We start from the raw sequence: 27,854 nt of genomic DNA, 5'->3' as shown, positions 1-27,854 counted from the left end.
ATGCCACCCTGGTTTGTGTTTTAACCGGGGCCCAAAATTCGACTATTGAAAACTCAGGTGATCTACACCTGTGGGAATAGTTGGGAATAGTTGAGATGAGAAGTCCCATCATTAATGTTCGGTCTACCATGACATGTATATTTCATCACGAGGTGTGAGCCATAAATAACATAAGACCAGTTTGTTTCGATGTAATTATCTGTATTTATATTGTAAAAGTGTAATTATTAAGTCCTGTGTTTGAAAAGAATTCCATTCGTACAACAAATTCAATACAACATCATATCATTATTGAAAGACCGTGGCCCCCACAATGATGTATGTGTTGTATTAGCTCCCCCATTCGTTTTTTTAGATCATTTTTGAGCGTGAGCCTGAAGATGGGGCAAAGCTGAAATTCAAGTGGACCACACTAAAGAATACAGTGGTTTCAACGGTGACATCATTATTCCCACTTTGATCTATGGATCTGCCTCATTTTGAAGCTTAGGCCTTTAAATGATATTAAAAAAAAAATGAGGGTCTTTTTTGAGCCAAGACCTAAAAAAAGAAGAAGAAGATGTTAACATCATGAATTATTGTGCTGACATTTAACATTGTAATTAAAAAATGACAAAACCGAGATCGGTAATTACATCAAAACAAACAGACCCTGTTTCTAATGGTGCAGCTCATGGAAGGGTGAAAATTATAGACACGTCCTCAGCCCAGCGCAGGCTTTTAATGGTCAGAGCTGTCTGTCGTGAGCTTGGAAATGGACATTTATTCGAGTCCACATGATCTACATCTTTTCAAGAAATGGAAGTTAAATTCGATGGTTACTTTTCACACAAACAACAGCAAACTCAAAATCCAAGGAAATAGAAATCCCTATTCATTTCCATATACTCTCAATCCAAACACCCGCTAAAATAAAAAGGCACACGTGTGCATGCACACATCTACATAACACGATTACATGATACACATTCTCAACACACCAACAGCAATGAAATAACATTTCCTTTCTCTCTCTCTACATATCTCTAGTTGATCTGACCACCTCTCCCTGGTTCTATGACTGGCCTTTGAGGCCTTCTCAACAACATGGATGATGGATCATTTGGCATGGATGTATCATCTGGAAGCATGGATGGATCTACTGACGTGGATGTATCATCATTTGACATGGGTGGATCTGCTGATGTGGGTGTTACATCATTTGATACGGGTGGATCATTTGTCATGACTGCATCGACTGGAGTGGATGTGTCTTCCTGTGCATGGAAAATTCACCATTAGAGAGAGAGAGAGAGAGAGAGAGAGAGAGGCACATACAACGTTTTTCTGTGGCTCTTCTGGTGAAGAGAGTTTGAAGAAGAAATCAAGGCACAAGCACCCAAGTAAGGCCTTAGCTAAGTCAAGGCAATTGCACGGGTGGGATCTTCTCTTGACTGTTGGTTCTTCTGTTATTGTTGTTGAAGTTCCTTCCATCTCTCTCTCTCTCACTCTCTCTCTCTTTACCTCTCCCTCCTTACCTCACCACAACTTGATTGAGCTTGGGATTTGGCCGCGGGCGTTATTAAATGCCGAGGAGGGTGTTTTGCTACGGTAGGATCCATACCACAGTATGGTACGGTGTCTGGTTTTCACCGCCGGTTCGCATTTTAAATAATGATCAGAATCGTTCATGTTGGATTCTATGCTGTCTAGGCTATGTATAAAATTTTTATTGAATAGATGATTTTTTTATGAATACGACTATTATCTGATAAAAAAAGATTAATATTCAATGGGTCCTATTCAAATCCAAGAATTAAAGTCCAACATCATCAATGAAGCAAGATTCCATGATTATAGCTTCTATATAGTGGTATAGATAAAACGAACAGTTAAGATCAAGCTAAGGATGCAATCCACGAGTGGAAACTTGCCACTACTCCATGATTTAGTACGGAGCCACTGTACCCTACAAACCCCTTTGGTTGACAGGAATGAGGTCACAAGAATAAGATGAAAGGGCAAAAAAAGGTCTACCTAATACATCTCGACGAATTGTAATATGACATAAGCAACTTTAGCTTTTGGATCTGAGTAGTTTCTCAATGATCAAAGCCGTTTATTTGATGGTTCTCACCTTGGATAGAGGATATCAGACACATTTGGTAGTTTCAATCCGTTGATCATTTGATTATTTTCCTTTAAGTAGGGACGGTACTTTTTAACTATTTCAATTTGAAAATTCCGGATATCTTAGAAATAAGGTGGAAGACATCATATAAATGGTTAAGATCATTGAAAAAAGTACCCTAATCAAACGGATAAAGTACTGGCGTACATTACTTCAATCCATCGGCATGTATATGTATTATAGCAAACATCGTCGGCAATTACTCAACAGTCCAGACTTCCTGTTTCGAATTCACTCAAACCGTCCGGGAGTGGCTGAAACCCGTTAAATGCATGAATTGCCCTGAAATGACAAAAATACCTATGACTCGTGGCAGAAGTGGAAGCGGATTGGCTGGTGTACCATACACCAGCTATATAGCTATGTATTGTTGTCAGTAAGTTTTGTGGGTCTCATCCCGAGGTATATGTTATATCCAAACCGTCCACCCATTTGGCGAGCTCGTATTAAGGCTTGATGTGAAAAATAAGATAGATGTAATGATCAATTAGATCACACTCCAAAAAGCAGTGGGGGATTGAATGTCAACCATTAAAACTCTCTCAAGGTCACAAAAGTTTCAAATCAATATGGAATTTGTTCTTCTTCTTCATCTATGTATTTGTGACCTTATTAATAGATTGGATGGAAAATAAACATTATGGTGTCCGATAGATTTTTTAACGGTGAAAATCATTATCCTCGCTGCTATTTTTAATGTGATCCATTGGAGCTTTGGATATGATTAAATTTTTTTATTTTTATAGAGCTCTAAAATGATCTCAAAAAATGATTGAACGGTGTGTATTTATTATATAATAAATACATCATTTGAACGGAGACCATATAACTTTGAACTCCTTTGGACGTTCGTACAACTCGGAACGCGAGGAGCGTCGGCGCTCGTCTTCACACGACACGTATCTACACCAGCTGTAGAGCTGGTGTGTGGTGCACCAGCTAATCCGCTTCCGGTAGAAGTTAGCGAGCCCACAAGCACCTCAGCACGCCTGGACATCCGGTCCATTTATCAGACGGACCCCATATTTTTAGACGACTCTATAAAGAAAGCATGTGGCACCCACTTCAAACTTTGCGATTTTAGACGAACCTATTAAGAAAGCATGTGGCACCAACTTCAAACTTTGTGGTTTGCCGTCCGTTGGTGGTCCATCTGATGATTAGACCACCCTGGTTTATTCGGTAAAGGTCACTCGAACATTTAGGGACCCAGCTAGCGGACGGGCTTGATGGAATAAAGAAAAGACGATTTGGTGCGAAATAAAAACCATGTCGAAAGTTCAACGTGGGTGATCTTTCCTTATGATCTAATCAAAGATCCAACGGTCATACATAGTGGGCCCCCCTTATCCTCCCAAAACAGGAAGCAGATTGGCTGGTGTGTACCACAAACCAGCTATATAGCTGATGTATTGGCGTCAGTAAGTAATGTGGGTCACATCTTGAGGCATATGTTATATCCAAATAGCTCATTCGAATTGTGAGATCGTGTTAAGGCAGGTTTAAAGAACAAGTTGAACACGATATAAAAAGCAGCGAGGGATTTGACGTCTACCGTTGAAACTTAAAAAAAAAAAATGAAAGCTCTGAGTCAATATGAAATTTGTTTTTCCTGTATTGGTAATATTATAAACATATTAGATGGAAAATAAATGTTATGGTAGCCCTACAAATTTTTTAACAGTGAAAGTCATTGTCCTTGGATATTTTTGGTGTGGTCCGAGCTTTGGATTTAATTATTTTTTGTTAATGCTTTAAAATGATCTCAAAAAAATGTATGAACGGTGTGAATATAATAAATACATCATTGTGGGCCATGTAACTTTGATCTCCTTAGAACCGTCCGTACAACTTTAGCTCGAGGAGCGTCGGCGCTAGTCTTTGCACGACACGTACCTAAACCAGATGTGCGAATCCGCTTCCCCCGAAACAAAACCGGAGCATTCCAGCGAAGCACCTTGTCATTCATTCAGGTCAGAGGAGGCAATAACTGAGGGATCCCCCCTCAATCTACACCTACTCCCATTTAATACTCCTCCAACTCAGATATTCACGTCATCGTGGACATAATAAAATATTAAATATAAAAAGTCCTAGCAGTATGTGGTTATCCATACGCACGCAGATAGACTTCTCACACGTGGAATGTATTTACATAACATAGAACCGTCCAAACCGTGCATCCACTTTATTTAAATGTATTTTTAAAATATTTTTAGGAATTTGATGATGGATAGTTTTAACTAAAAAAAGTCTACAGTTAATTTCAGTATATAAATGGATATTATTCGGATATTTGGATTATCTAATAGCTATGATTTTTGGTTTCTTAACATAGAGGATATAACACTACTTCAACGGTTTAGATTTAGTAATTTTTGTTTACGTATACAATGTTTGAGTGCACGCGTATGGATAACATTCTCTGCCAGTGTATGGAAAAAGTCTATACTAAATAAAAGAGGAAAGAAGTATATTGAAATAAGATAAAATAAAATAAAATATAGAAGGTGAGTTATTTCTACTTTAAGAAAAGCAGGGAAGTTATGTATACTCTGTCATCTCTGGCGGGGCAAGAATCTTGATACTCGGGCACTTAGAAATTGTACACATGACTTGCATAATAACTCAAATTAAATTTACTAAACTGTGTATCCCACTATTATAAAAGAAATTGCCTCAAATCAGATTGTTTGAAAAAAATCCTTTCCTCTGATTAGTGGACACTTGTAATAGCGTCACTGGGTATTTTTATTTTCGACTGTCCAATAAACATTAGGACAAAAAATAAAGAAAAAGAAAAGAAAAACGGTCCAATGAATATCCAAAAATCTTACAGTCAGATGATTGAAAAAGCGTATTTTTTGGTTCGTAAGACATCTAAACACAGCATGCATGCCTCAGATTAAACTGACTAAAGTGTGGAGCCCACTATTCTAAAATGAGAGTCTAAAATCAGATGGTTTGAATAATCCTAACTTCTTATTCTTACACTTTTATTGAAATAGAATTATTGGATATTTTCATTTTTAACGGTCCAATAAACATCCACCAATCCTGTGTTCGGAATACGTGTACGTTTTATCAGTAATACATCTAAACTGGGAACTATAATTTGGACCGTTAATTTAAATTATTTATATGCCATGTATGCAGTGTTTAAAAAATTTCTAAGTGCCTGTGTATAAAAAATTGTACTCTGCCAGAGAATTAAAGTTTTTCTCTTAAAATGAAAGTTCCCTTATCTACAATGTCGAGAAAATTATCGCTGTAAACGCTGCCACCTTTTATCCAGCGTCCTTTATGAACAGCGCAAAACTTTCCTTCTCAATTTAGACCTTGTACATTCTCAATCCAAACGCGTCCTTTATAAGGGTTCGGGCAACAAGCTATGGACGGTAACAGTAGTAGCGTTTGAAGTTTTTCAGCGGAAAAATGTACGAGCTACTGTCGGCAATAATTTGACAGATGCCTTAATACAATTTCATAATCTTTGGCGACAGTGGTTTTCACAACATCACCTCATGAGTTGACATGTGACATGATGAATTTGTCCGATTTGCACATGTGTGCTAAATTGGCACGTGTTTCCACAAAATGGCTGACTCCCTCGTCTATCTCAACTAATTAAAGCGAGCAGAGTTGCATGTTAAATGGATGTCCGGTCGTGACTTGTGTGGCAGAGGACTTGTCGGTTAGGCATACATGTGTCCATCTTACAGGATCCGCACCGTTGAATTGGTGGCATACCATACTACCAATTGGAAGATCAATGCCGAGTTTGGTGACCTGCAAATTAATGGTTCAGAAATCACACATCAGTCTACCCTCAACTGAAAAAGGCCAAAGATTGGATGGCCAGGATCTTCTGATCTAGGAACGGTTGGGTTGTCGTTCATCCATATATTCAACTGTCCAATCGGTGGGCCTCATTTCGTATATTCTGTGGCCACAAACCGCACTTACCTGATGATCATAACTGTCAGATTTCACCCATTAAATTTGAACCACTGAACAATTTCTCCTTAACGGTCAATTTCAATCTGCGTGTTTCTTTCATTATTGTCTGTCCACTTTCGAGCCCATAGCTTGAACGATTTGGACTGGCATGAATTATATGCCACGTGTACTACACTGATTGGTATTTTTTTTAACAACCGGAGTGCACTGTTTTTTTTTTTTTTTTTTTTTTTCCTATTTTACTATTTTTTGAACTTTTCTCGCTGTCCACAGGCGTGAGTGTAACGCCACATATGTTTTCTCGCTGAATACAGGTGTGAGATCCAGTCCGTCCATCAGAGGGGTACCACTATTTAGATGCTCTTGAACAAGAATCAGTTGAGTCCATTATTCAGGAGGGCTACAATTTCGTACACAAATGTACGGCCGTAGAAAACTGGAGGAAGTTTTCTAACCCGTACGGAATTTGAAAGAACATTCACAAGCCAAGGTTCTCAACGGGCCGGGTAGAGATCTGTCCAATCCCAAACAGCTATGTAATGTCTAGGCTCGAGTCAGGCCCGGGCCATAACTGGCAATAGGCCTAGATTTTGGTCGGGTGTATTTCAAAATTGATTCTGATGGGCCCAGGCTCGGCCATTCCCTTTTTTTTTTTATAAAGGACGTAGACTACTCGTTTGGCCATAAAAAGGCCACTATGGTTTGGGTTTCGGCCTGGCTGACTGGCTCTTATTATCTAATATGTGATGGAGCCCGGCCTGTTAATACACGGGCTTATGTTTGGGCCCGTTTGCAGTCGTTAGGCCCAGTAGTTGAGACCAAGGACGACCCCAAACTTGAAAGTCTAACGGGCCCTCCCGGTCCATTGACAACCCTCCACTGGGCAGGACCCAATGGATGGTTTGGATATTGCCTGTCTGCGACGCTCGCATATACGTGTGAAGGGTCTCACTCATGCGTCGGTGGTAGATTCATAAGAGTTATATCATGGGTTCGATACTTACTGTGGTGAAATCCGACGGTGGTGTGAGTGCGTGGGTGTGAATCCGTGCAGAAAAAAAAAAAAACCAGAATCACTGTACACGCGCGTGGGCTTTAGTAAACCTGGTCAAAGATTTTATAGATACGCTGCACAGACCATACTCAAGCACAAATCCACTGTGCATGTGCCATACGTGTACAACAATCCATGCCATTCAAGTTGCTGGCCCACGGTGAATGGGCCATAACCCAGGAATCAAACTGATGGGTTGATTTTGACCGTCTGATTTCGCTCACGATTTTGGGCCATTAACCATTTCGCGTTGAGATTGAGACGGTTCATGAAGATCTCAGCATCGTGGAGCAATGAGGCCAGGCTATCCACATATTGGGAAGTGTTCAGGTGGGACCCACAAAAATTGACCATTTGTGCCTGCAGCAGCAATGGATGGTCGACCTGGCAAAAAGTAGCATGTGATCGTTGTAGAGCGGCCCATGAATTCGGATTCCCAAACCGCCCTGGCCCACCACACCAACCAATGTTAACTAACTCCTCTTGAATTATAACAGATTCCTGAAATATACCTAACTAACTTAACTAACCTCTCTCTCTCCCTCTCTCCTCTCTCTCATGGCTTCTTCCTGTAGCTCGTTCTAATGTGGGGCCCAATCATGGCGGAGCCAATGCCCGAATCAGAAGAGCGGGATCCACCAGCAAAATCGATTCCACCCACGCCACCATCCCCGCCGTCGCTACCTCGGCCAATGGGGTCCCTCCTTCAACCAACCCATAAGAAGAGACCCAAGTCAGTGAAGGTGTTCAGGCTCTTCCGGTCCGTCTTCCGGACGTTCCCTATCTTCACGCCCGCATGCAAGCTCCCGACCATCACAGGTTCCGTGCCGGAGAACCGCCGCAACATGTCAGGAACTCGAGTCACCGGCACCCTGTTCGGCTACCGCAAAGGGCGGGTGAGCCTGTCGATGCAAGAGGCCCCAAAGTGCCTCCCGACTCTCGTCGTTGAGCTCGCCATGCAGACCAACGTCCTCCAGAAGGAGATGAGCTCTGGCATGGTACGGATTGCCCTCGAGTGCGAGAAGCGGTCAGAGAAAGACAAGATGAAGCTCCTCGACGAGCCCATGTGGACCATGTACTGCAACGGGAAGAAGAGTGGTTATGGAGTGAAAAGAGAGGCGACTGAGGAGGACCTCAGCGTCATGGAGCTCCTCAAGCCGGTGTCCATGGGTGCTGGTGTTCTTCCAGGGAATTCCGAATCCGAGGGCCCTGAGGGCGAGTTGGCGTATATGCGGGCCCATTTTGAACGCGTTGTCGGGTCCAAAGACTCCGAGACACTCTACATGCTTAGCCCGGACGGGAGCAACGGGCCTGAGCTCAGTATCTTCTTTGTACGGCTGTAAGCAGGACGGTCATTGGACTATAATTTTGTACGGCTGTGAGAGATCAATGGGCCATTGGCGATGGAATGGCCCAGGGACATCCTAGGCTGGTGTGAGTGAGAGGTGAATGGTGGTACGTGCATGGAAATGTGAAAGGGTTTTGACATGGCCCAGGGCAACATTCCATCAAGAGAGCTGATCACCTTCAGGCAAGCTACCGCAACCTGTGGTAATGTATCATCTTTCCTGCCAACATGCCACTTGTGTAGAACATCAGTGCCATTAAAGAGGTGGGATCCTCCATGAAGGTCACATGGTAAAAAAATCAGGCTAGTCCGCTCATCAGGTGGGCCTTGCCATTGACAACTGACAGTTTGACTCAACATACAAGCGTGGTGCACCTAGTGATTGGATCATCCTGATTTTCGAGAAAGGTTATCTTCATGAGCGTGGCCTAACACTTTCATGGTACTGATTTGCGAGAAAAGAGGCATTTTGGATGGAAAGATGGTACATAGAGGCAAGTTATGGTACCATTGCCTGTTGGAGATCAGTCCATCAATCAAGTGTAGTTTAGATATTTAAATTGAGAGCTTTTCTATCCCCTTTTTGTTTTTGTTGTATATACGGTCTTATTTCAACGATCCAAGTAAAAGTAGGGACATGTCTAAGATCACAGTTTCATGTTTGGTGTGGATGCATTTTCATTCCCAACATGCCCCACTCATTCTCGCAATCTCCATTTTGACATATGGTAAGAGCTGAAGAGGGCCCCACCGTCGTATTCATCAGTCTCAAATGTTACCAAGTTACCAATTTAAATACGGAAAATTTTCTTCGACTAAGGATGTTTCAAGGGGATGGATCCACGACAACTGTTGTACAGTAAGCTTAATCTACAATACTTATTCATATGCATGTAAAATCTATTCATATACGTCTAAATAATTTTCATATGCTAATAAAACTAATACGTATGCCTATAAAACTTACATGTTTTGGGCCGTGTCCATTGTCTCCAATGGTGTGGCGTGCTTGATTATTGGGCTGGCCTGATTTTCATGGTGGATGACTGGTGTCCCATTTTCATGGTGGATGACCCGGACGGACGTGCAGCTAGTTGCATGAGGATCCGGCCTCATTGTTTTAATCTTTTTAGTCAGTAACAGTGATATATGATGGTGAATATAATATCAGTTTCCACAAGTATAGTGACCAACTGCCCTACCGAGAAAGTTGGTTTTGGGATCCTCCGGTCTGGGAGATTTTGGTGCATCCCCATCCACGCTGGGGTAGTGCATACGATAAACGGTCTCAATCAATGAACCACACACGCCTATGTTCACTAATGGTGTTTTGATTTTTCTAATCTGAAAGACACTGTATTAAGTTAATTAATCCAGCTTCCAATGCATCCCAAGTTGTGCTTCCTCCATGTGTTGATTGTAGCAGTTAGGTGTTAGCAACATATGTATGACAACAATGAACTGAATGCGCTGCATGATTGGCAAGTGATGGACTGCGAACTTTGAACTTCAGTAGGATTTTTTTAGATCACACAAGTGCAGTTAAACACAAAAAATTTGAAATGGTTTTTTCCAGCCCCTAAAATTATTAGTTCCAGCCTCACAACAGTAATCTGCTTGGCACAGAATAGGAAGAAGCAATTGCGAAAAAAACCCCCGGATGACCAAATTACCCCTGTAATGGTGATGACAACAACTTTAAGGGGGGGTGGAAATGTGGTTTGTTCAGTTTGTTAGGAATCACAGGAACTTATGTTTCCACTGAATGGGAAATGTGGCATGATTGGCTAGCTTGGAAAGTAAACGATTTTTGGCTAAAGAAATTTTGATTGGTATGGTCTTAGGCTGTGGCCCATCCAGGGTTTTGCCCACTGGATTAAGGGTCCAGACCTTGTACATCCAATGTGAATGTGATCCTGTGTGTCTTCTTAAAAGGAAAGGGAATAGAAGAAAGGGAAGGAGAGGGATTGTATCTTCTTCAAAGGAAAGGGAATAGAAGAAAGGGAAGGAGAGGGATTGTATCTTCTTTAAAGGAAAGGGAAGAGAAGAAAGAGGGAAGGAGAGGGATTGTATCTTCTTTAAAGGAAAGGGAGGAGAAAGAGGGATGGAGGTAAGTATATGATCTAGGGTCAATAAAATCCCAGCTCTGATACCATGTTTTAGAAGAAGACGAGAAGAAGATTTTGTGAAAGAAAATGGTAATAGAGAGCTAGAGTGCTCTCTAACCCTCTTTTATTAAGAATAATCCTAATTCAAGAAAGATGCAGTGTCCCAAGGGAGCACTGAATGTGAATACAAAATATACTCTCTCTAGAAGTTTGGGCTTGGGACAAGCTGGTTGCCTTCAGTTAGAGTTTCCAGACACTGGCAATGAAATGATACATGAAAAAGAAAGAAAAAAGCTCAGTTATTTAAACACAAACCAGTGAGGCCATTAACCAAAATCAAGTATGTGCCGTCCATGTTTTGGTTGTTCTTAGTATTGCAAGTACATTGACAGAAAAGTTCAGATTTACTAGCATTTCCCAATCATAAAAGATTGCATAGAAAGAACAATTAAGTCAGCTTCCTCCAAAGAGAAGCTTTGGAAGCCGAGAGGCATTTCACCTTTCCGAAGACAAAACCTGTCTTTGTCGGCCTGCCATCTACAAGAGAGTTCTCATATATTTCCTTGCAATCTTGTACAACCTATTGCAAAAAAAATACAGAAGAAAACACCATTGTTATATTGAAGGAACCCCTCTTAACAATCCCAAATCATTTGGGAAGTAAAAGAAGCATGCGATCAGGAACATTTATTTGGTGGCCACCAAGTGGATGGACCATATCACAAAAACGAACGGTGCTAGACTTTGGTAGCTATTCAGCAAGTGGCCTGGAAAAGGAGTGGTCAGCTTGAGACAGAGCAGATGTCCCCAGTCACCAGCAAAATTCCCAGTAACAGGACATTCAGGGTTGTCCAATGACTGGTTTTTTGCCTATAGCCTAGTTCATGTGTGGGCAGACACCATCAACATCCCTGATCACTAGATACGTGAGCTATGTGCACAGTGAGGATGAAGTTGCATATAACTTCTATGATGCAGAATCTAACATTCATATTTTGCTTTAACGCACTTCCCATTAATGTTTGAGTATGACGGTGGTGTAGTGAGGTTGATATCAAGGGGTGTTATTACCTCTTTGGCATCCTTCCGTGGTATTCCTTCTCGCAATCCCACCAGCTTCTCGACAACATCAGGCTGTGAAAATTCCATGTATGGATCAGACTTCAAAAAATTGGGTTGGGTCACATTACAAAAATGTTGGACTGTCCAATGTGGTACAAGAAGTCCATATCACCCATAAAGGTTTTATATTACTATCATACAATGGAAAGAAGATGCAGGTTTTAATATGGGCTGACATTACTTACCGGGCAATCAGGGTGATGTTCGAGTATGTTGGTGTAAATGAGAGTGAAGGTGTCCAGGCTTTCAGCTGAAGCAAGCTCACGTAACTCACTCATAACGCTCACTCTGTTTTCAACTTTCTGTTATAAAACTCACACACTGTGGAAATAAGTATCAATTCAATCGAGAAGAGAGGGAAACACCAACTACGAGATAAACTGGCCCAAAAAATCTGATTCGTTCAGTCATCGAGTGGGCCACACATGTACGTTAAATGTGGGCAGCATGCAAAAACTTTTAACTGTCCATTGCTTCAGTACATGTTTACCCAAACTGATGAGTTGACCATACTGATTTGCAAGGAAGTTCTAGTTCAGGTTCTTTTGACGGGCTTCACAGGCAGATTGTCCCAACGGATGATGCACAAAGTTGCATGCTCTTCTTCCAGAAAATCTTGGTCTTCAAATCATCGACACCAGACCTCAATATTCTTAAACAAGGGGGTGTAGCTCACCGATGCATTGATGTACTCCCTAAAGAATTCCGTGAGGATCTCTTCATCGAGCTTCATCCGCTCGATTGTTTCTTCCTTGATGTAATTCCTCTAGCAACACAACAGTCATCGAGAGAAGAACATGTCATAGAAAGAAAGCAAGAGGATTTCAATGATAAAGCATGACGAGAAATGAAAATGGAGTACTTTAAAAGATGGTACAATAATAAACCTGTGATAAGAGATGGTCAACATAAAGAATAACTGTTTGCTCCAGGCAAGCTTCAACAAACCTCCTGAATGATCTTTCTTCAATGTACCTTAGAGAGGAAACAGTAACGGGCAAGCTTCAACAAACGGGAACGGAATTTTACTATATCCATGACAAAGAGAATAAAAGTGGGCAATACTGGCATTGGATTGATGGCATGATAGCCTTCATAAATTGGCATGGAATACTTATATCACACAAGTAAGAGTTGTACCAATAAGAAACTTGTTTTAGGCTGAGTTTGGAGACTACAGAAGAAAGCAGCTCTCAATATCCAAGAAAACTTTCCTTCGGGCCCGAGGCATGTCACCTCAGCAATTGTGCTCTCTTAGTTGAGGAAAATGGTGGGGGATATGTTTGGTTCTGAGCCAAATATTTTACCACTTCATTTTTTCTTTCCCTAAAGGTAGCGCAACACAATGACTTTTATTCAACGTTGCTGTTTTTACCTTCAAGGTGAAACATATTCAGATACAACATTCTATGTTAATTTTCACAGACGAGACTTTCTTTTCTGTCAACATGTCACTTGTGAAGAACATCAGAGGTGTGTGAATGGTGGGCCACACCAGAGATCACCCAAGTTGAAAATTGGACCAATGCACTCATTAGGTAAACTAGAACCACACATTGAGTCAAGAGTCAGACCATCAACTGTCCAGTTATTTTGATGGTGTAGCAAGCCTGATGAGTGGACCATCCTTGTTTCCCCCCTTGGTTGATCATTATGTGAGTGACACATTTCCAGGAAAGAAAGCATTGTATGTGAAAGTTCACATACAATGTTGTATGTGGATGTTCCTCCAAGGCAGAGGAGAAAAGGGAAGAAGAAAACAATGGCAAAGGGTGTTGTTATTGCATTGATTTCCCTCTTAATCTCCAAATGCACCCTTCATATTGCATAAAGGAACTGCACAGACAGAGAGGGAGGGAGGGAGGGAGTATGATCATATTATTCCAAACCGAGTGCAAAATCATAAAATCAGAACAATTAGGATTTGACATGTATTTACTAGCAGACTGACACAGAACAGGCATTTGACTGATATGGTGGAAAAGAGTTACAGAATGTGATAATCCAATATGTGTTTATGTGTTTCTAATCCACTATATGCATTGACTATGTAGGAAGAGAAATCTTACATCTTTACATCTGTGTAATAGTCGCCAAAGGTTGCGACTAGGTACTCAGTAACCATACCTTCGGACCAGTCTGAAATGTGAGAAAAGCCAGGAATCAGAAGCAAATTGGTGAGAAAATCATAAGCTTCGAATAATTCTAACTGAAGTTACAAAATCATTAATAAAATACATATGAAATAGCATGTTAACACCATACAAATGGATAGAATTGTTAATGTTCTGTAGCAATTCTCTCAAAAGAAGATCCAAGTACAGCATGGAAGCTCAGTTTTTCCATCTAATGCATGTGGTCCAATGTAAGATTCTGATACAGCAGCAGCAGCAGCAGTAAGTGATACTGCAACTTTTTTCTTTCTTTCTATTTAGATAAGTTATCAAAAGAACAGTAAAAAATGACTGAAATTTCATAAGAACAAATCGGTGGCATTCTTGATTTCAGTAAGCCTGATGTTGGAACATACACAGAGAATCCAATAAAACATCTATCATTTATTTGAACAAAATATTAGAAGCTTAGAATCATCGTATGGTCTAGTGACTCCACATACATCTAAGCCACTGAGTGGAAAGTTCGAAGGCTACAACCCACGTGTTAACACCAGAAATCTCCCAGATAGGAAAACTCTTAACATTTTAACTGGTGACTAGCATAGATGGTTAGAAAGAAATACAGCAATGGTCCACATTCGACCACGCAAGCACAAATATTCGATGGCTGTGATCTTCCGATGCAGGATGTTTGGTTCATAGGTTATCCAAGGTGAGGCCCATCATATCAGTGGTTTGGATCACTGAACTATGGGCCTCGCTTACACTAACTGGAAACTGATTATACCAGAAAAAACTCTCATCAATGATCATATAATACCTCACAGATAGCAGCAACCTTACATCCCTTAGGTTTTCCTTGCATCAACATCAGCCTGAGAATTCTATAATAATAACACCATTATCAATATCCACCATTCAGTTGACAGGTAATTCCATCTTTCAATCAGCTTTTTTTGCAAGAAACTATGCTCTACGTGAAGATTGATTCTTAGATAATCAGGCTACTTATGTTCTAATGTATGCATCCATGATAATCCTGTCCGAGCAATTTGGTCCACTGAAACTTATACTATACATACAGATGTACAGATGGAAAAATGGGGACCATTTTTTTTTTCCGAAGGGTAAGAAAAAATCCTAATAAAGACAAGTTTTTCTGAATTGTATTATATATGAATGGATGACATGAGGTGCTAAAAAATACCTTTTTGGTAAAGCTTGGCCAGTAACTCCTGGACTCCAGGGTCTTCAAAAATAACATTAACAGTTAGGTGTACAGCTTCCTGTCACCAAGAAACCAACAAAACATACAACAGTGGGGCCTGCAACCTTGAAGGTGGAAAAGTCATGCCGTAACTTCTTTGAATGTTTCAATGTGACTTGCACACTCAACGTTTTAATCAGAAAAATGGAAACCACATTGGTGTGCTAGAGAAACATATATTGTGAAATCTAGGGCTGTCAGCAGGCCAGGTTGGGCTATGTCAAGCAAATCAACACTAGTTTTAAAGTCCATTGATATGCATTGATACACCATCCTCTAGCGGCTCAAGCTTTTAGAGAAAGTGGTTATTTAACATGCTATCATAGAGGAAGGTCTTGTGTTTGAATCCTAGGAGCAGCAAATATGCCTCCCCAATGTATTCTCCCACAGGGGGCTGTTTATGGTGTGAGTTGTTAGTGTTCTTCCACTCTTGCCTAGTATGATCCCGTGCACAGTTCCACACCACACGTGTGGGGGAGTGTTACAGTCCCTTGATATACATTGATACACCATCCTCCAATGGCTTGAGTTTTAGAGAAATTGGTTAAATCAACTAACAAAATCTTTTATTAAGTTCAAAAGACAGCTCCTCGTGCACAAAATGAGGCATGGAGAAAATTAGGATAGTGTGCAGTTGGCGTTGCAGTAGAGTAGATAAAAAGATGAACTTTTTCCAACCTTTGCAACCTCAAGGAAACCTTTGCAAGTATCCTCAAAGTTTATCTGCAAACAAAAAACAAATTCACTAAAAGTGAAAACAAAAGCATAATCAAGCACTCTGAATGCCAAAAAACTCCATGAAGTTTGTGCAAAAAAGAAAATAGAAGATGGAAGGCAACCGAAAAAAAACAAACAAAGGGAGGGATGGGGAGAGGGGGAGGGGGAGGGTGTAAAGCATGACCTGCTCGGCATAGTTCTGCGGAAGAGCCTCCACAGTACTGTTGCTCAGTTCCATTGCAAGGTCATAGCAGCGCAGATTGTTGTTGATCTGATACAAAGAAAAATACACAACATAAATATAGAAATAAACGCATATGCATGCTCAAACTAAAGTTTTTGCATGCTTGATGAAGATTCCAAACCTGCATACCATTGCACACAAAGGCTCTAAAGCCAATTCAGAAGCTGGTTCATCAAGTCTCTTCTGCTCAGCTGCTTGAAAATCAATCATTACCTAAAGAAAAAAACATGAGTTAGCTATTCACATTATAAGGGCCAAACTATATCGTTTTCATATACTGTTGCTTAACCTATCAGTGACTTGCTTTTGTTCACATAGCGAATGTATATGAGATCCAAACCAATCATTAGGTAGGCTGTACTTTGGATGGGTCATACCCCAAATATTGCACCAGTCTTGCAATCCAGACCATTCTATTGGAGGACTATGAGGGAAGGAAAAAAAAAAAATCAACCAAAGCTCACCGGCATTTAACAGTAAGCATGACCACTGGTATTTAACAGTAAGCACTGACCACGATAAATTTTATGATAAATTTTACTTACCTGAATAAGGGCAAGAGCAATTCGATACAACATGACATCAGTGCTATTCTCACGAACAATTTGCACCTGCTCCCCCAAAATCCTAAATAAATCAACAGCAGCTGGTGTGTATAGCTTCCCATCATCTGTTTTCTTTGGTGGTTGTACCTTATCAGCCTCTAGAATATTCATGTACCATTTCTACAGAAAGCACAAAGAACAGAAGAGAAAACATTAAATGGAGAAGCACAATCAAAGTGCTTTTCTTCTTCTTGTTAATTAATATCATATTCAATTCACAAGATAGTGAAAAATTTACCCTTGTGGTCGCTTGCATCCGTTCAACGTATGCATTCATAAGAGGATCCATTGCACCACTCTCTGAACAAACTTGGGCTAAAGACTCATCGACACCAAGTCCAATCAGATTATCTTGGTATTCAACTACCCAACCAGTTACCTGCATGCAAGGAATTAGATTCTTAATGAGAAATCACATCGATGCCAGAAATTCGACCTGTTTGGGTGGGGGCAGTTGATCAGATTGGATAGGATAGTCCCTGTGTGTTTTGTTTTGAGCAGAAGATGAAACAAATAATCAGAGAAAAGCAGTTTGCGCGTGGAATGGTTTGGAGAATACAAAATGTTGCTTCTTCAGAATCAAATCCTTTTAGATAAAAAATGAAATAGTTGGGATTCTCCCTTCACACAAACAGGCCCTTAATTAATAAACTTGGATACGAAGTAACGACAAAAGAAAATTTCATTGTAATTGCATGGATGTGATGTTCAAGCAATGAAAAGGCTCCTTTGATTACAATGAAAGAGCATATTTGTTACTTCAAATTTTCTTACAATGAGATTGATAGTTAAACATGAGAGTGCACCTTTAGAATTTCTATATTTGTTAGATTATCAGCCCTGTCACTGAGCAGTCGAAGCATCTGAATAAACCTCTCGGTGTAGAGATTAACCATGAGTTGGAAGATTTCATATCTACAAGCATGAAGAAGGAATCACTGTGATTCATTACATGGAAAAAATATTAGAAAATCAAAGGACGCTTGTGTCAACTCTTAAACATGAATCAGATCATTACCAGGATTTTTTCTACAGCACAAATATGCAGCATGGAATCAGAGGGAAAAAGTTCACTAACAGATATTTCATCTAATCATTCTGATTAAACAGTAAACTTAATTGCCTCCACTGTATCCTGAACAAATAAGCTACTTCACTAGCAGTTCTTGTACAAAAAGGAACTAAGAGAGGTATGTCTCAAACCACTCTTAAGGAATTTTCCACCAAGTACTCCGTATTCTTGAGATGCATATGAATGATGAAAGAAATTTAATCTGCTCTAGTAAAAGTCCTTTTGGGGAAGAAAGGGCCCAATAAAATATGAAAGTTTCATTCTAGTGGATACAATCCAAACGCACTACATGAAATATAAGTGATGAGGGCAGTTTTAGACTAGAATCTGCATGGGCATATACATGTTGTAAATGGATGATAATCCGAACTCCAATAACCAGATTGGAATTCAATTCGAACTCCAACAAAGGGGAGATAACCAAGAGATAGAAATGACATAAAAGATGATGATCCAAACACAATGGCCACATTGGTGTCCAAGCGAGACTGCTGAAGTTCTAATTACACAGTGCAGTAACTAAATGGAAGAAAAAGCAAGCACATGAGGTACCCAGTTCAAAGAATGAAGCAATCACTAGTCCACAGGACGAACCTAGGAGGAAAACAAGGAGCCACGTAGTCATAAATATCGCCAAGCTCCTCACCAATCTAGAAGTCAACATCAGAGAACTAAATAGAGTCACAAACAGTCGCATACATCACATTTACCAAGAACTTTAACACATTTCAAAATAGAATGACCACAACCAATGATTCTAAATATAATCTTTTCACTTCAACAACATGGTTATCAAATTTAACCTTAGTAGAAAAATAGAAAACCTATTCACAGTAGCTATGTAACTTGAAGTTTGAGAGGGAAAAGGAAGATCTTTACTAGCTCTTTTGTAATGTCCATTTTCCTCCGTACAGTCATTAGTAACGAGATGATTTCAGTAGTCAATTAGACAACTTTGAGAGTTTAATCAATAGGCCAAACTGTGACAAGTTTTAGCCACTAAGGATATTATTTTGACTAAGCTTCTGTATAGTTTTATAGTTTTTTCATATTTGTGATTTTTTGTACAACTTTTCAGCAAAGTACAATGCAATCAAGTTAACTTGGAGTTGAAAACTTAGTGAGTTTGAGACAAGGATTGGGGGAACCATGATAGCCATAGGAGAAGCAACATATTGCTGAAGAATATCCAAGAGAAATAAACTGATTGCTTACGGTTATCTGGGCATACCGTTTTAGCTTCCTCCAAAGCAACTTTTAGATCCTCAAAAACAAGCTGCAATGCACAAGTTACCCTTAGAATGTTGCATAACAGGTGGGAAGGTCATCCACAAACAAGATAGGGACCATGATTCCTTCCTACTAATGTCAACCTGTCAAGTACCTCCGACAACAGCTTGTCAAACCGTGCTTCAACAGTTTTCCCAATTTGCTCATAGCATTTGTCTTTGAAACCTTTCCCCTGGCCCTTCTTCTCTTGCATTGCGTTTCTAGGAGAAGCTGTTGCCCCAGTGGACTTTCTGCACAATTATAAAGTTGCATCATACAAACATGACGCATTCACTTTAGAGACTTTAAATAATGAAAACCCCCAAAGTAAAATAAAAAATAAAAAATGATATGAAAGTTGAAACATGTCATTTGGCAAAGGTATATAGAGAAAAAGACAGGGGTTGGATTTGAAAAGGATTCAGTAAAATATGAAATGGGTGAATGGACCTCAGATGCTGAAATCATGCGTCTGGCAACTAAAACTAAAGACCTTGTAATAGGTACAAAAAATTATAGATTTGAATGGTTTCTACATAAACAATACTATTTATACTCAAGCATGCTTTAAGCAGATTAAAATACTAAACACTAATAACATAAATGTGTCATGCATCAATTAAATCTACCTGCCTATACAAGATATCATAAGGTCAACCCTATCAAAGCATGATGAATAGAGATGAAGTCCTGCAAAGTAATATGATACAGTGATGGAAATCATTGTCATACAAGAAGCCCTCAGCAATCCCATCCAAGCACGGGTCTCGAATTAAGCTTTCTCCATTTTAATAATCTTTCCAGACTGTCATTTATTATATTATGAGTAATCAGGGTAGAAATGAGAAACAGAGAATGGCAAGCAAATTTCATAGAAAATTTCAGTGATCATTGAGAAACTCATCAGATCAATATCAAATATCATTTCCACAAAGTATAGGAAAATTTTTGTGCTCATTTTAATTTTCAGTACAGGTGTAATTCTTCATGTACAAGTAACAATTACTGAAAATGCAGTCTCAAATGATATCATGGGATGTAATTAATAACAGAACCATGGAATTCAGACTAAAAGAAAAAAATCTTCACATTTTTGCTAAAGTGGAACAACACCAGATAATAGGTGGTCTGTGCACATAGATATAATTTAATGAAGATTTCTTTGTAATAATTACTTGGCAGTTCGACGGGGATTTGTAATTGATGCCATGGCACCACCTCCTTCAGCCTCAGCTGCTTCCTCAGCCAGCTGTTGGTCTATGATCTCTTGCATTTCAACTACCCTGTTGAAAGGAATTTTGAATAAGTAGATCAACATCATAAAAACATAATCAAACTTCATGCACCATGCCGTATACATGTCATTCAGTGGTGTAGATTCACACACACACACACACACAAATCTATCCCAACAAATCTAGAAGTGCTTCACGGAATCTTCACATGTCATAAGCTGTTAAGACGATAGAGTTTCAACAATAAACTGCAGCAGAAGTTTATTAAACATCTTCAGTACTGGTTCTTCATTTGAAAAGTGTTGGTCAGAGTTAAGTACCATGTGAAATTATCAGCTATGCATGACAACTGATTGTAACATTAATTTTCATTGTAATCACTTTTGATACATTGGGTCAATAATGCATAAGCGTGGAGAGATTGAGAAGGATGTTGCCCATAGAATTCAAGCTGGGTGGAAGAATAGATATGTGCCTTTGGAGTTTTATGTGATCGTTGTGTACCACTCAAACTGAAAGGGAGATTTTATAGGATAGTTAAGGAACAACATGTTCATAGGATGTGTAGCTGAAATGAGGATGTTGAGATGGATGAGTGGCCATTCGAGGAAGGATAAAATTAGAAATGAATGCATTCAAGGGAAGCTAGGAGTAGCACCAATAGGTAAGAAGATAAGGGAAAGTAGACTTAGATGGTTTGGTCAGGTGCAATGGATACCAAGGGTTGCGCCGGTTAGGAGTGAGTTAGTAAAAGTTGAAGGCTCTAAATGGGCAAGGGGAAGGCCCAAAAGGTCATGGATGGAGATGGTAAGAAAAGACTTGATGACCTATGGTCTAATTGAAGGTTTGGCCCTTGATAGAGTGGAATGGCGGAACAACATTCATGTAGCCAACCCAATCGATCCGGATAAGGCTTAGATGATGATGATTGAAAGACACGATGGCATTTTAAAGTTTTCCACAAATATGTTGATTTTTTTTATAAAAAATTTTGATTTGCTTTCTTCAGACTTTAAGTTTTTGGTTAATGCTAATAAAGTACAGAATTAAATACTAATGGCATGGAACTTAAACGTGACAAGCAGAACAAGTGCCAGTAACTCTAGCAAAATTTTCCAAAGTGGTTTCCAAAAGAGATACACACACACACACACACACACACACAAACTTCCTGCTAAGCATCCAGCATATGCACATTCTCCACGTTAAAGAAGAAGAAGAAGAAGAAGCCATGATGAATGTGGACAATGAAGGCACCTTCAGATTCATGTGTGAATTGGGAAAAGGACATGCTTTATTTTCTAGGCTACATTGGTTTTTATCATAGAGGTCAAATTAGTTGCAACCTACAGATCAAACAGGTGTCTGTAGTTATATCAAATGATTCCCCTAGAGTGATCTCAAAGAACTAAAATCAGGTGTAAGAAAAAGAAAAAGAAAATAAAAATACATGGAAACATTTGAAGGATCATGGCTCATATACCTCAGAGCTCGGACCAAAGTCTGAGGGCTACAAAACAAACCAACAAGCACACATGATGCACAGCATCAGAAGAAGCCTATGAGTCATAGAACAAACCGCATAATTATGATGAAGAAGAAATTGAATGCCTGGAAGATATAACACTATTTTAAAAATGCAAGGGCGAACCTCACCATATATTCTCAAGAAAAAACACAATACCTTTCTTTTGCAAGTTTATAGAAGTTGGAAATATGGCTCCATAATGTCTTTTCAAATGTCTCCCAGGTCCGATCAACATCTTCAAAATATTCTCTACCAAAAGTTTGACATTAAAAGAAGTCTATTAATGAAACATTTACATAAATAAATGGCACGACAAGCATTGTGCTAAAGAGACTTTCAACCGTGAAATGGAACAATGATAAATTGTAGATGCTAAAACCACCAAAAAAAAAAAGCTAGAAAATTATTAATCCATCAGCAGGAAATGCACAGCCAGAGACTTTTGATGACATGTGGGAAAACGTATAGAGATGTCCATGCAGGATCCGAGCTGATCCATGTGAGCCATATCCGTTTAGGTGTATGTTATCAGACCTCAAAAGTGCTGTGTAAGTTTGATAATAGCTACCAGGTTTAGACTGATATAAACCAGTCCGAAAATTAGGGACTCAATTGGGATTGATGCAATTAATTGGGACATTTTGAAATTTGAAATTAGGTCTATTGTGGTATTCAAGCATTTATATAGGCAAAGTAAGCATGTTTGCAATTCGCTAATTTTCTAGTCTAGCAAACAAAAGACATCCCAAGCATGTTTGCAATTTTCTAAAAATATGACAGCCTATGTTTACATGGATACAAAACATAGCATTTTATCAATGCAGTTATGTCATGTACTACAGAGTATATTCTGTGATACAATTAATATATTAGTATTGAGACCTGCAGCCCACTGTGCTCTATGTTACAATGCAGACTGCTCTTTTCCCACCAACGTCTCACATTTGTAGGATCCATGCTTCGCAAAAGGTTGGCCTCACCATGACAATAACCTGGCTTAAAAAGCAGGCAAATCCACCTATCCAGCAAGAAATACATATCAATGGATGTCCAATGGTCTGACTCAACGTATAGGTGTGACCCACCTGATGAGTGAATCGTCTTCACTTTCATGAGGGATGATTTCATGAATCGGCCACATTTTGTGTGGCCGGATGTCCTAAACATGATCCGTTGGTAGGAAAGAGGGAGCTTCTCACTAACGTTGCATGCAGTGGTGTGTAGGTGATCTTTTTTTTTTTTTTTTGCGGGATAGTGTGTAGTTGATCATTTCTCCATAGCACTAAATATTGTATAATACCGTATATTTCATGGTACATGCTAACGTAGCATGCAGATGGGATGTAGATGAAACCAACATATTCAACGAATCATTGCAGATGCATTGTTGATTTTGTCAGCACAACACAGATTAGGACTATCTAAGACTCAAATCTGCACTTGGAGTTTCCTGTTTATATGAACGACAAACTGCCATTCCTGTTTTGAGTCATCGTAGATCAAGTTGATCAGCCTTTCTGTTACGAACTAGATCATTCGGTTTTGGACTAGAACAGACTGTCAAGGCATCTGGTCCTGGTCATTCAAGGTTTCAGACAGTATGACAATTGTGGAGTTCCAACTCACCATGAAACCACCAAGGAATGCTAAGTGAACTCGTGCAAGTAAACTTTTGCGGCAGTCGCCTCTTGCACATGGCATCTTGGCACACACATGAGCAATATTCATGCTGATCATCAGGTGGATCCCAAGGTGGGCCACGACATTAAAAAAAGAAGTTACGAGCAGTAGAAACAAAATTAACCCATAGTCCATATTCAACATACAAGTGTGGCCTATCTGAAGAGTGCAGTGGCATGAGTTTTGGGACAAGATATTGATGGTGTTCTGCACCTGATGAATATCATGGATCTTGCACATGTGCTGTTCCCATATGTATATAGGACAGCAGGACAGACTATAATAAGCATATAAGGGCAAGCATTCATGTGCTAACCTAAGCCTCCCAACCTCCTCCTTGTGAGATGCCACCGCTGCTAATGCGAACCTCCTCTTACCATCAAGTGCTGTTAATCTCTATCTCAAACATAGGCAGAACACACACAAATTTTAAAACTAGCATTAGAAATGGTATCAAACTGAAACTTATGGAAAGCAGTATTAAAATATTGGGTTCAGGAAAGAAATTACAGCAAAAGAGTATACCTCATATGTACGAATTAGTTCTTTATCGTCACTAAGAGAATTATGTGCTTCGGCAGCTTCAACAGAAATTGACATCATTCCCTCTACATCCTACATCCATTAAATGTGCTAATTAGAACAACATAATAATTGTGACCAGAAACATAGGAATCCTAACAAGAACAAATTTTGATGTCCACATCCGCAGATGCCGAAAAATCATGTTTCCAAACCAAATTTAGAGAAAAACAAGGAAGTTAACTACTGCTATGATGCTATGCAATTGTTTCCAGAGTATATATGGATCCAGTTTTGTTATGCCCAGTTGCAACTCTACATCTGGACACCCAAGCCATGCATGCATTAGGTAGGCCCACCACCATGTAGATAACTAGACCCAACAAATCAAGCAGGTCAACTAATCAGGTGGGCCATGCATGTATGAAGACAATGACTGGTTTAAAAAGATTATGAATGGTGTACGTTCAGTGCACATCTGGCCTGCCTGATGAGTGAAACACTGAATAATTTATTTATTATTTATTATTTTTTTGTGAATACCAATCCACCAGATGCGCAGATAGGGTGTCCAGAAGCATGATCAGTGGCCACGTGAGGGGATGTGCGTGCCTGCTCTAGAGCTGTATACCATACAATCATGATAGTAAGAAACCTACACCAAACCAACCTTCAGAGTAGTGTTCAAGTTGTTCCTAGCATTGCTGAGGAGTTTTATCTGATCATGGTTTTGAATCAGTGTTTGGCATTCTTGACACAATCTGGCACATCAGAATGTCCGAAAACCACATGTAATCAATACAAAACATCGGTTCCAAATAGAGAATATGAGACCTATCGATTTCTCTAACATCAAAAGAAAGCTACTACTGAATTTCATATATACGAAAGATGTTTTTTTTTTTTTTTTGAAAAAGAGGTCTATGAAAGATGATAAAAGAATATATAAGATAAGGACATGCTTTTCGATGGACAAAAAGTTGTCGCGGAGCTGGTTTATCGTCTTTTGTGACATGGCCAATGATTCTAGCCCAGATTGTGCTTGTCCAACCTGCAGAATTGAATAGTTATTTGGTTAAAGACTATTTCAAAAATAACAAAGATTAGTCCTAAACACACTGAAAAGTGAGGCAAAAAATAAAAGTTAAAAAGATTGAAATTTGTAACTACTCAGTTTCAGTTGGAGTACTGGAGTAAATTCTTGAGGAAAATACTTTTTCAAACAGAAAGGGAGAGAAAGGTTCAAGTCCAACAAAGAATACAAGCAACAAATGAGATGTAGTGAATGGAAGTCTACTGTGAGATAACTAAGAGGAGACAACACTAGGGGTGCATTTGGATGCTCAAGTGAATTAAATTGCTTGGGTGGTAGACTCTCAGGAGTTTCAACACCGGGTCAAGGGTTCCAGTACCCATAGGTGGTGAAATTCCACTAAGGCGTGAGTGTGTGGGGTGTGTGCGCGTGCGTTTAAAATAAATAAATAAATAAATAAAATAATAAAATAATAAAATTGCACACATATTCAGTTCAATCGATGATGTGGATTGTGGGGTGGATGCAAGGTGTTCTTTATCCGTAACGATACGCCCGTAAAGGCCGATACGTATAGGTAACGGCCATGACCGTTACGCGATACGGGGGTGAATTAATTTCCATCCATAGTGGGTCCCACTAGTTGGACCTGTTTGAAAGATAATCCTGCCATGTGTAATGGAGCAGTATGGTTCTACTGAATTCTGGTTTTGTTTTTAAAAATCCTACAATGCCCAAAATACCCAGCATATGGGGCTATTTTACATCCAGCCCCCAAAATCAAAGTGGGCTCCATTCTTGGGCCCCTTTAACACATATATGATCGATCTACCATCAGAATGCATCAATGAAGATGAAATGTCAAAATTCGGTGATGTTTTCTTTGGCATTTTTGGATGTTCAATTGAACTGAATTGTGATCCACAAATCCATCACACAGGAAATGACCAAAGTGGGCTGGCAGCATCTTAATTCCTAATGACAACCAAACCCTAGTTGCAATTCTACACAACTTGAAACAATAGTAAACTCAGTTTGGGAGCTCATCCATTATGAATAGAGTTGGGATAGAGCTCAACTCTGGTCAGTGACTCTTTCTTGAATTGAAATATTTCCAGTTCAATTCAACTCCAACTTGAAAGTGGTCTCATTGCAATTTGAAGCTGAATTGCTCAACATGAATTGAAGAAGAAACAAAATTGTAATCTGGTTATTTCCACTTTATTGGACTAAAAATTGTAAATTCAATACGATAATGCATCCAAACACACCCGTAAAAATCTTCTTCTGGGAAATGTTATAGGTACCTACTCTTACTGATGATGGAGGTAGAAATAAGAATGATCATACCTGCTCTGCAACCATCGTACTGAGTTGTCCGTCGTTTGCCTGACCAAAGAGACATCAAGATGTGAAAATTCATACTTTGTAGACCCTTTTATGTTGAAATTCCCATACAAATTCCCTGCCCATCTTCCATGTGGCAGGGACAAAGGGACTGGGATGGTCCATCAGTTGGCCCATGCTGTGGATGGCCCAAATTTACCCTTTTGAATCTTGACCATTTATCATTCACGTTTGTTACTGTCCATTCGAAGGTCAGCTGCTGATTGGAATTGTAGGCTTTGGATGGTCAGCAATTGTAGTCCAATGAGATACAGGATTCTGTAAATCTCGCGCCAATGTGTGGTGATCTACACCGCTGATCCAATGGGCCACATTGTAGATTGTGGAAGCCCCAAAAATCTCCCAGACTAGAAGATCCTAACCCTTCAATCTATGGCCTATTTTGAATGTGGACTTTGTTTGTCTCTTAACAGTCTATTTATGCAACATCCCTCATCCATGGTAGGCCCCATCAGATTAACGGCTTGCCACGTGTACAGAATCCTGTACCTAATCGAAATCTACATTTTCTGAGAGACCCTAGAATTCCTACCAGTCAAAAGTCCATGATAATCTAATCCGTGTGTTTTTCGAACCATCAACCGTCCACAGTATTGGAAACTAGATCAACAGTCCCGATCAACCGTCCATCAAGTTCAGGAAAGAGAAAGAAACAAAAAAACAAATGAATTCAACACCTGTTGGCGCTGGACGTAGTCGGATTTGATGGAATAGATGGACGCCAAGAGCTCCGGCAAGGGCAGCAGCTTCGCCACCTCTCGTACGGCAGCTTCATTGGCTTCGATGCCGAGATCTTGCAACATCTCGGCCGTTGGATTGTTCTAAGAGTAATCTCAACCTCGCAAAGCAAAGAAAGGGAAACTTCTACATGGAAGAAGTGTGTTATAATGAGTTGATTTTTCTTCGGAGGGCATTGAAGTAAATAAAGATATGGATTTTGTAGAGACGGTTAGAGAGAGAGAGAGAGAGTTGCTGACGCGTTATTCGAAGCGAAGGAAGCTGCAACGGCTTTCGTGTCGTTCTTCCCGCGGCTGCATCGTTGCCGTTGCAAAAATCAGAAAGAGAGATCAAAAGACACGCGGCTGGATGCGCGGGTTTTCTGTTCTGACAAGTGGGGCCTTGGTTCGGGAATCAAACCGTTAATCTGCCGATTTTCCCAACGTAGATGGATTATGGCCCAAAAATTTCCCAGATTGGATGATTCCATGATTTCCATCCGGGAGCGGATTAGCTGCTACCGGGGTAACAGCTTAGTGAGTGTTACCCTTACCGTGTGGGGCCCACCTTGATGAATTTTTTTCCATATCCATGCCACCATTCATACAAACAATGAGCCGGAAAACTAGATGAAAGGTGTGGATAAGACACATACATCACGGCGGCCCCGCAGAGTTTA

General features: G+C 39.8%; 2 protein-coding genes and 1 long non-coding RNA gene across 6 annotated transcripts; 1 reads left to right on the top strand and 2 right to left on the bottom strand.

Moving 5' to 3' along the window:
* Nucleotides 1–851: 851 nt before the first annotated feature.
* Nucleotides 852–1,904, bottom strand: LOC131225927 (uncharacterized). The gene is made up of 2 exons (XR_009161620.1): nucleotides 1,318–1,904; nucleotides 852–1,256 (listed from the first exon to the last, which is right to left on the bottom strand). It is a non-coding gene; the product is annotated as an uncharacterized LOC131225927 (long non-coding RNA).
* A 5,830-nt stretch (nucleotides 1,905–7,734) lies between these two features.
* On the top strand, nucleotides 7,735–9,206 carry LOC131225911 (protein MIZU-KUSSEI 1). Its single transcript, XM_058221524.1, has one exon. The coding sequence runs from the start codon at nucleotides 7,769–7,771 to the stop codon at nucleotides 8,525–8,527; it is 759 nt and encodes a 252-aa protein (XP_058077507.1). The 5' UTR covers nucleotides 7,735–7,768; the 3' UTR covers nucleotides 8,528–9,206.
* Nucleotides 9,207–10,924: 1,718 nt separating this feature from the next.
* LOC131232269 (exocyst complex component SEC6) lies at nucleotides 10,925–27,593 on the bottom strand. Of its 4 annotated transcripts, none has more exons than XM_058228508.1 (26): nucleotides 27,436–27,593; nucleotides 27,136–27,322; nucleotides 26,402–26,440; nucleotides 24,981–25,069; nucleotides 24,689–24,779; nucleotides 24,022–24,111; nucleotides 23,813–23,892; nucleotides 21,973–22,065; nucleotides 21,772–21,798; nucleotides 20,229–20,336; nucleotides 19,169–19,304; nucleotides 19,016–19,060; nucleotides 18,379–18,434; nucleotides 17,519–17,627; nucleotides 16,951–17,091; nucleotides 16,653–16,832; nucleotides 16,237–16,320; nucleotides 16,048–16,134; nucleotides 15,825–15,869; nucleotides 15,087–15,165; nucleotides 13,832–13,901; nucleotides 12,650–12,737; nucleotides 12,439–12,528; nucleotides 11,948–12,064; nucleotides 11,712–11,774; nucleotides 10,925–11,220 (listed from the first exon to the last, which is right to left on the bottom strand). In XM_058228508.1, exons 2-26 carry the CDS (start codon nucleotides 27,259–27,261, stop codon nucleotides 11,089–11,091), a joined length of 2,265 nt encoding a protein of 754 aa, XP_058084491.1. In that variant the 5' UTR covers nucleotides 27,262–27,322; nucleotides 27,436–27,593; the 3' UTR covers nucleotides 10,925–11,088. The 4 variants fall into 4 exon arrangements, with proteins under 4 accessions (XP_058084491.1, XP_058084506.1, XP_058084499.1 ...); XM_058228523.1 differs by having other exon boundaries at nucleotides 27,136–27,319; nucleotides 27,436–27,588; XM_058228516.1 differs by lacking the exon at nucleotides 27,436–27,593 and having other exon boundaries at nucleotides 27,136–27,429.
* Nucleotides 27,594–27,854: the final 261 nt, after the last annotated feature.

The sequence above is a fragment of the Magnolia sinica genome, chromosome 2 (genome assembly GCF_029962835.1).
Source record: "Magnolia sinica isolate HGM2019 chromosome 2, MsV1, whole genome shotgun sequence".
NCBI classification, from domain to species: domain Eukaryota; kingdom Viridiplantae; phylum Streptophyta; class Magnoliopsida; order Magnoliales; family Magnoliaceae; genus Magnolia; species Magnolia sinica.
Note: the sequence above shows the minus strand (reverse complement) of the source record. Positions and strands in the feature narration are given on the sequence as shown.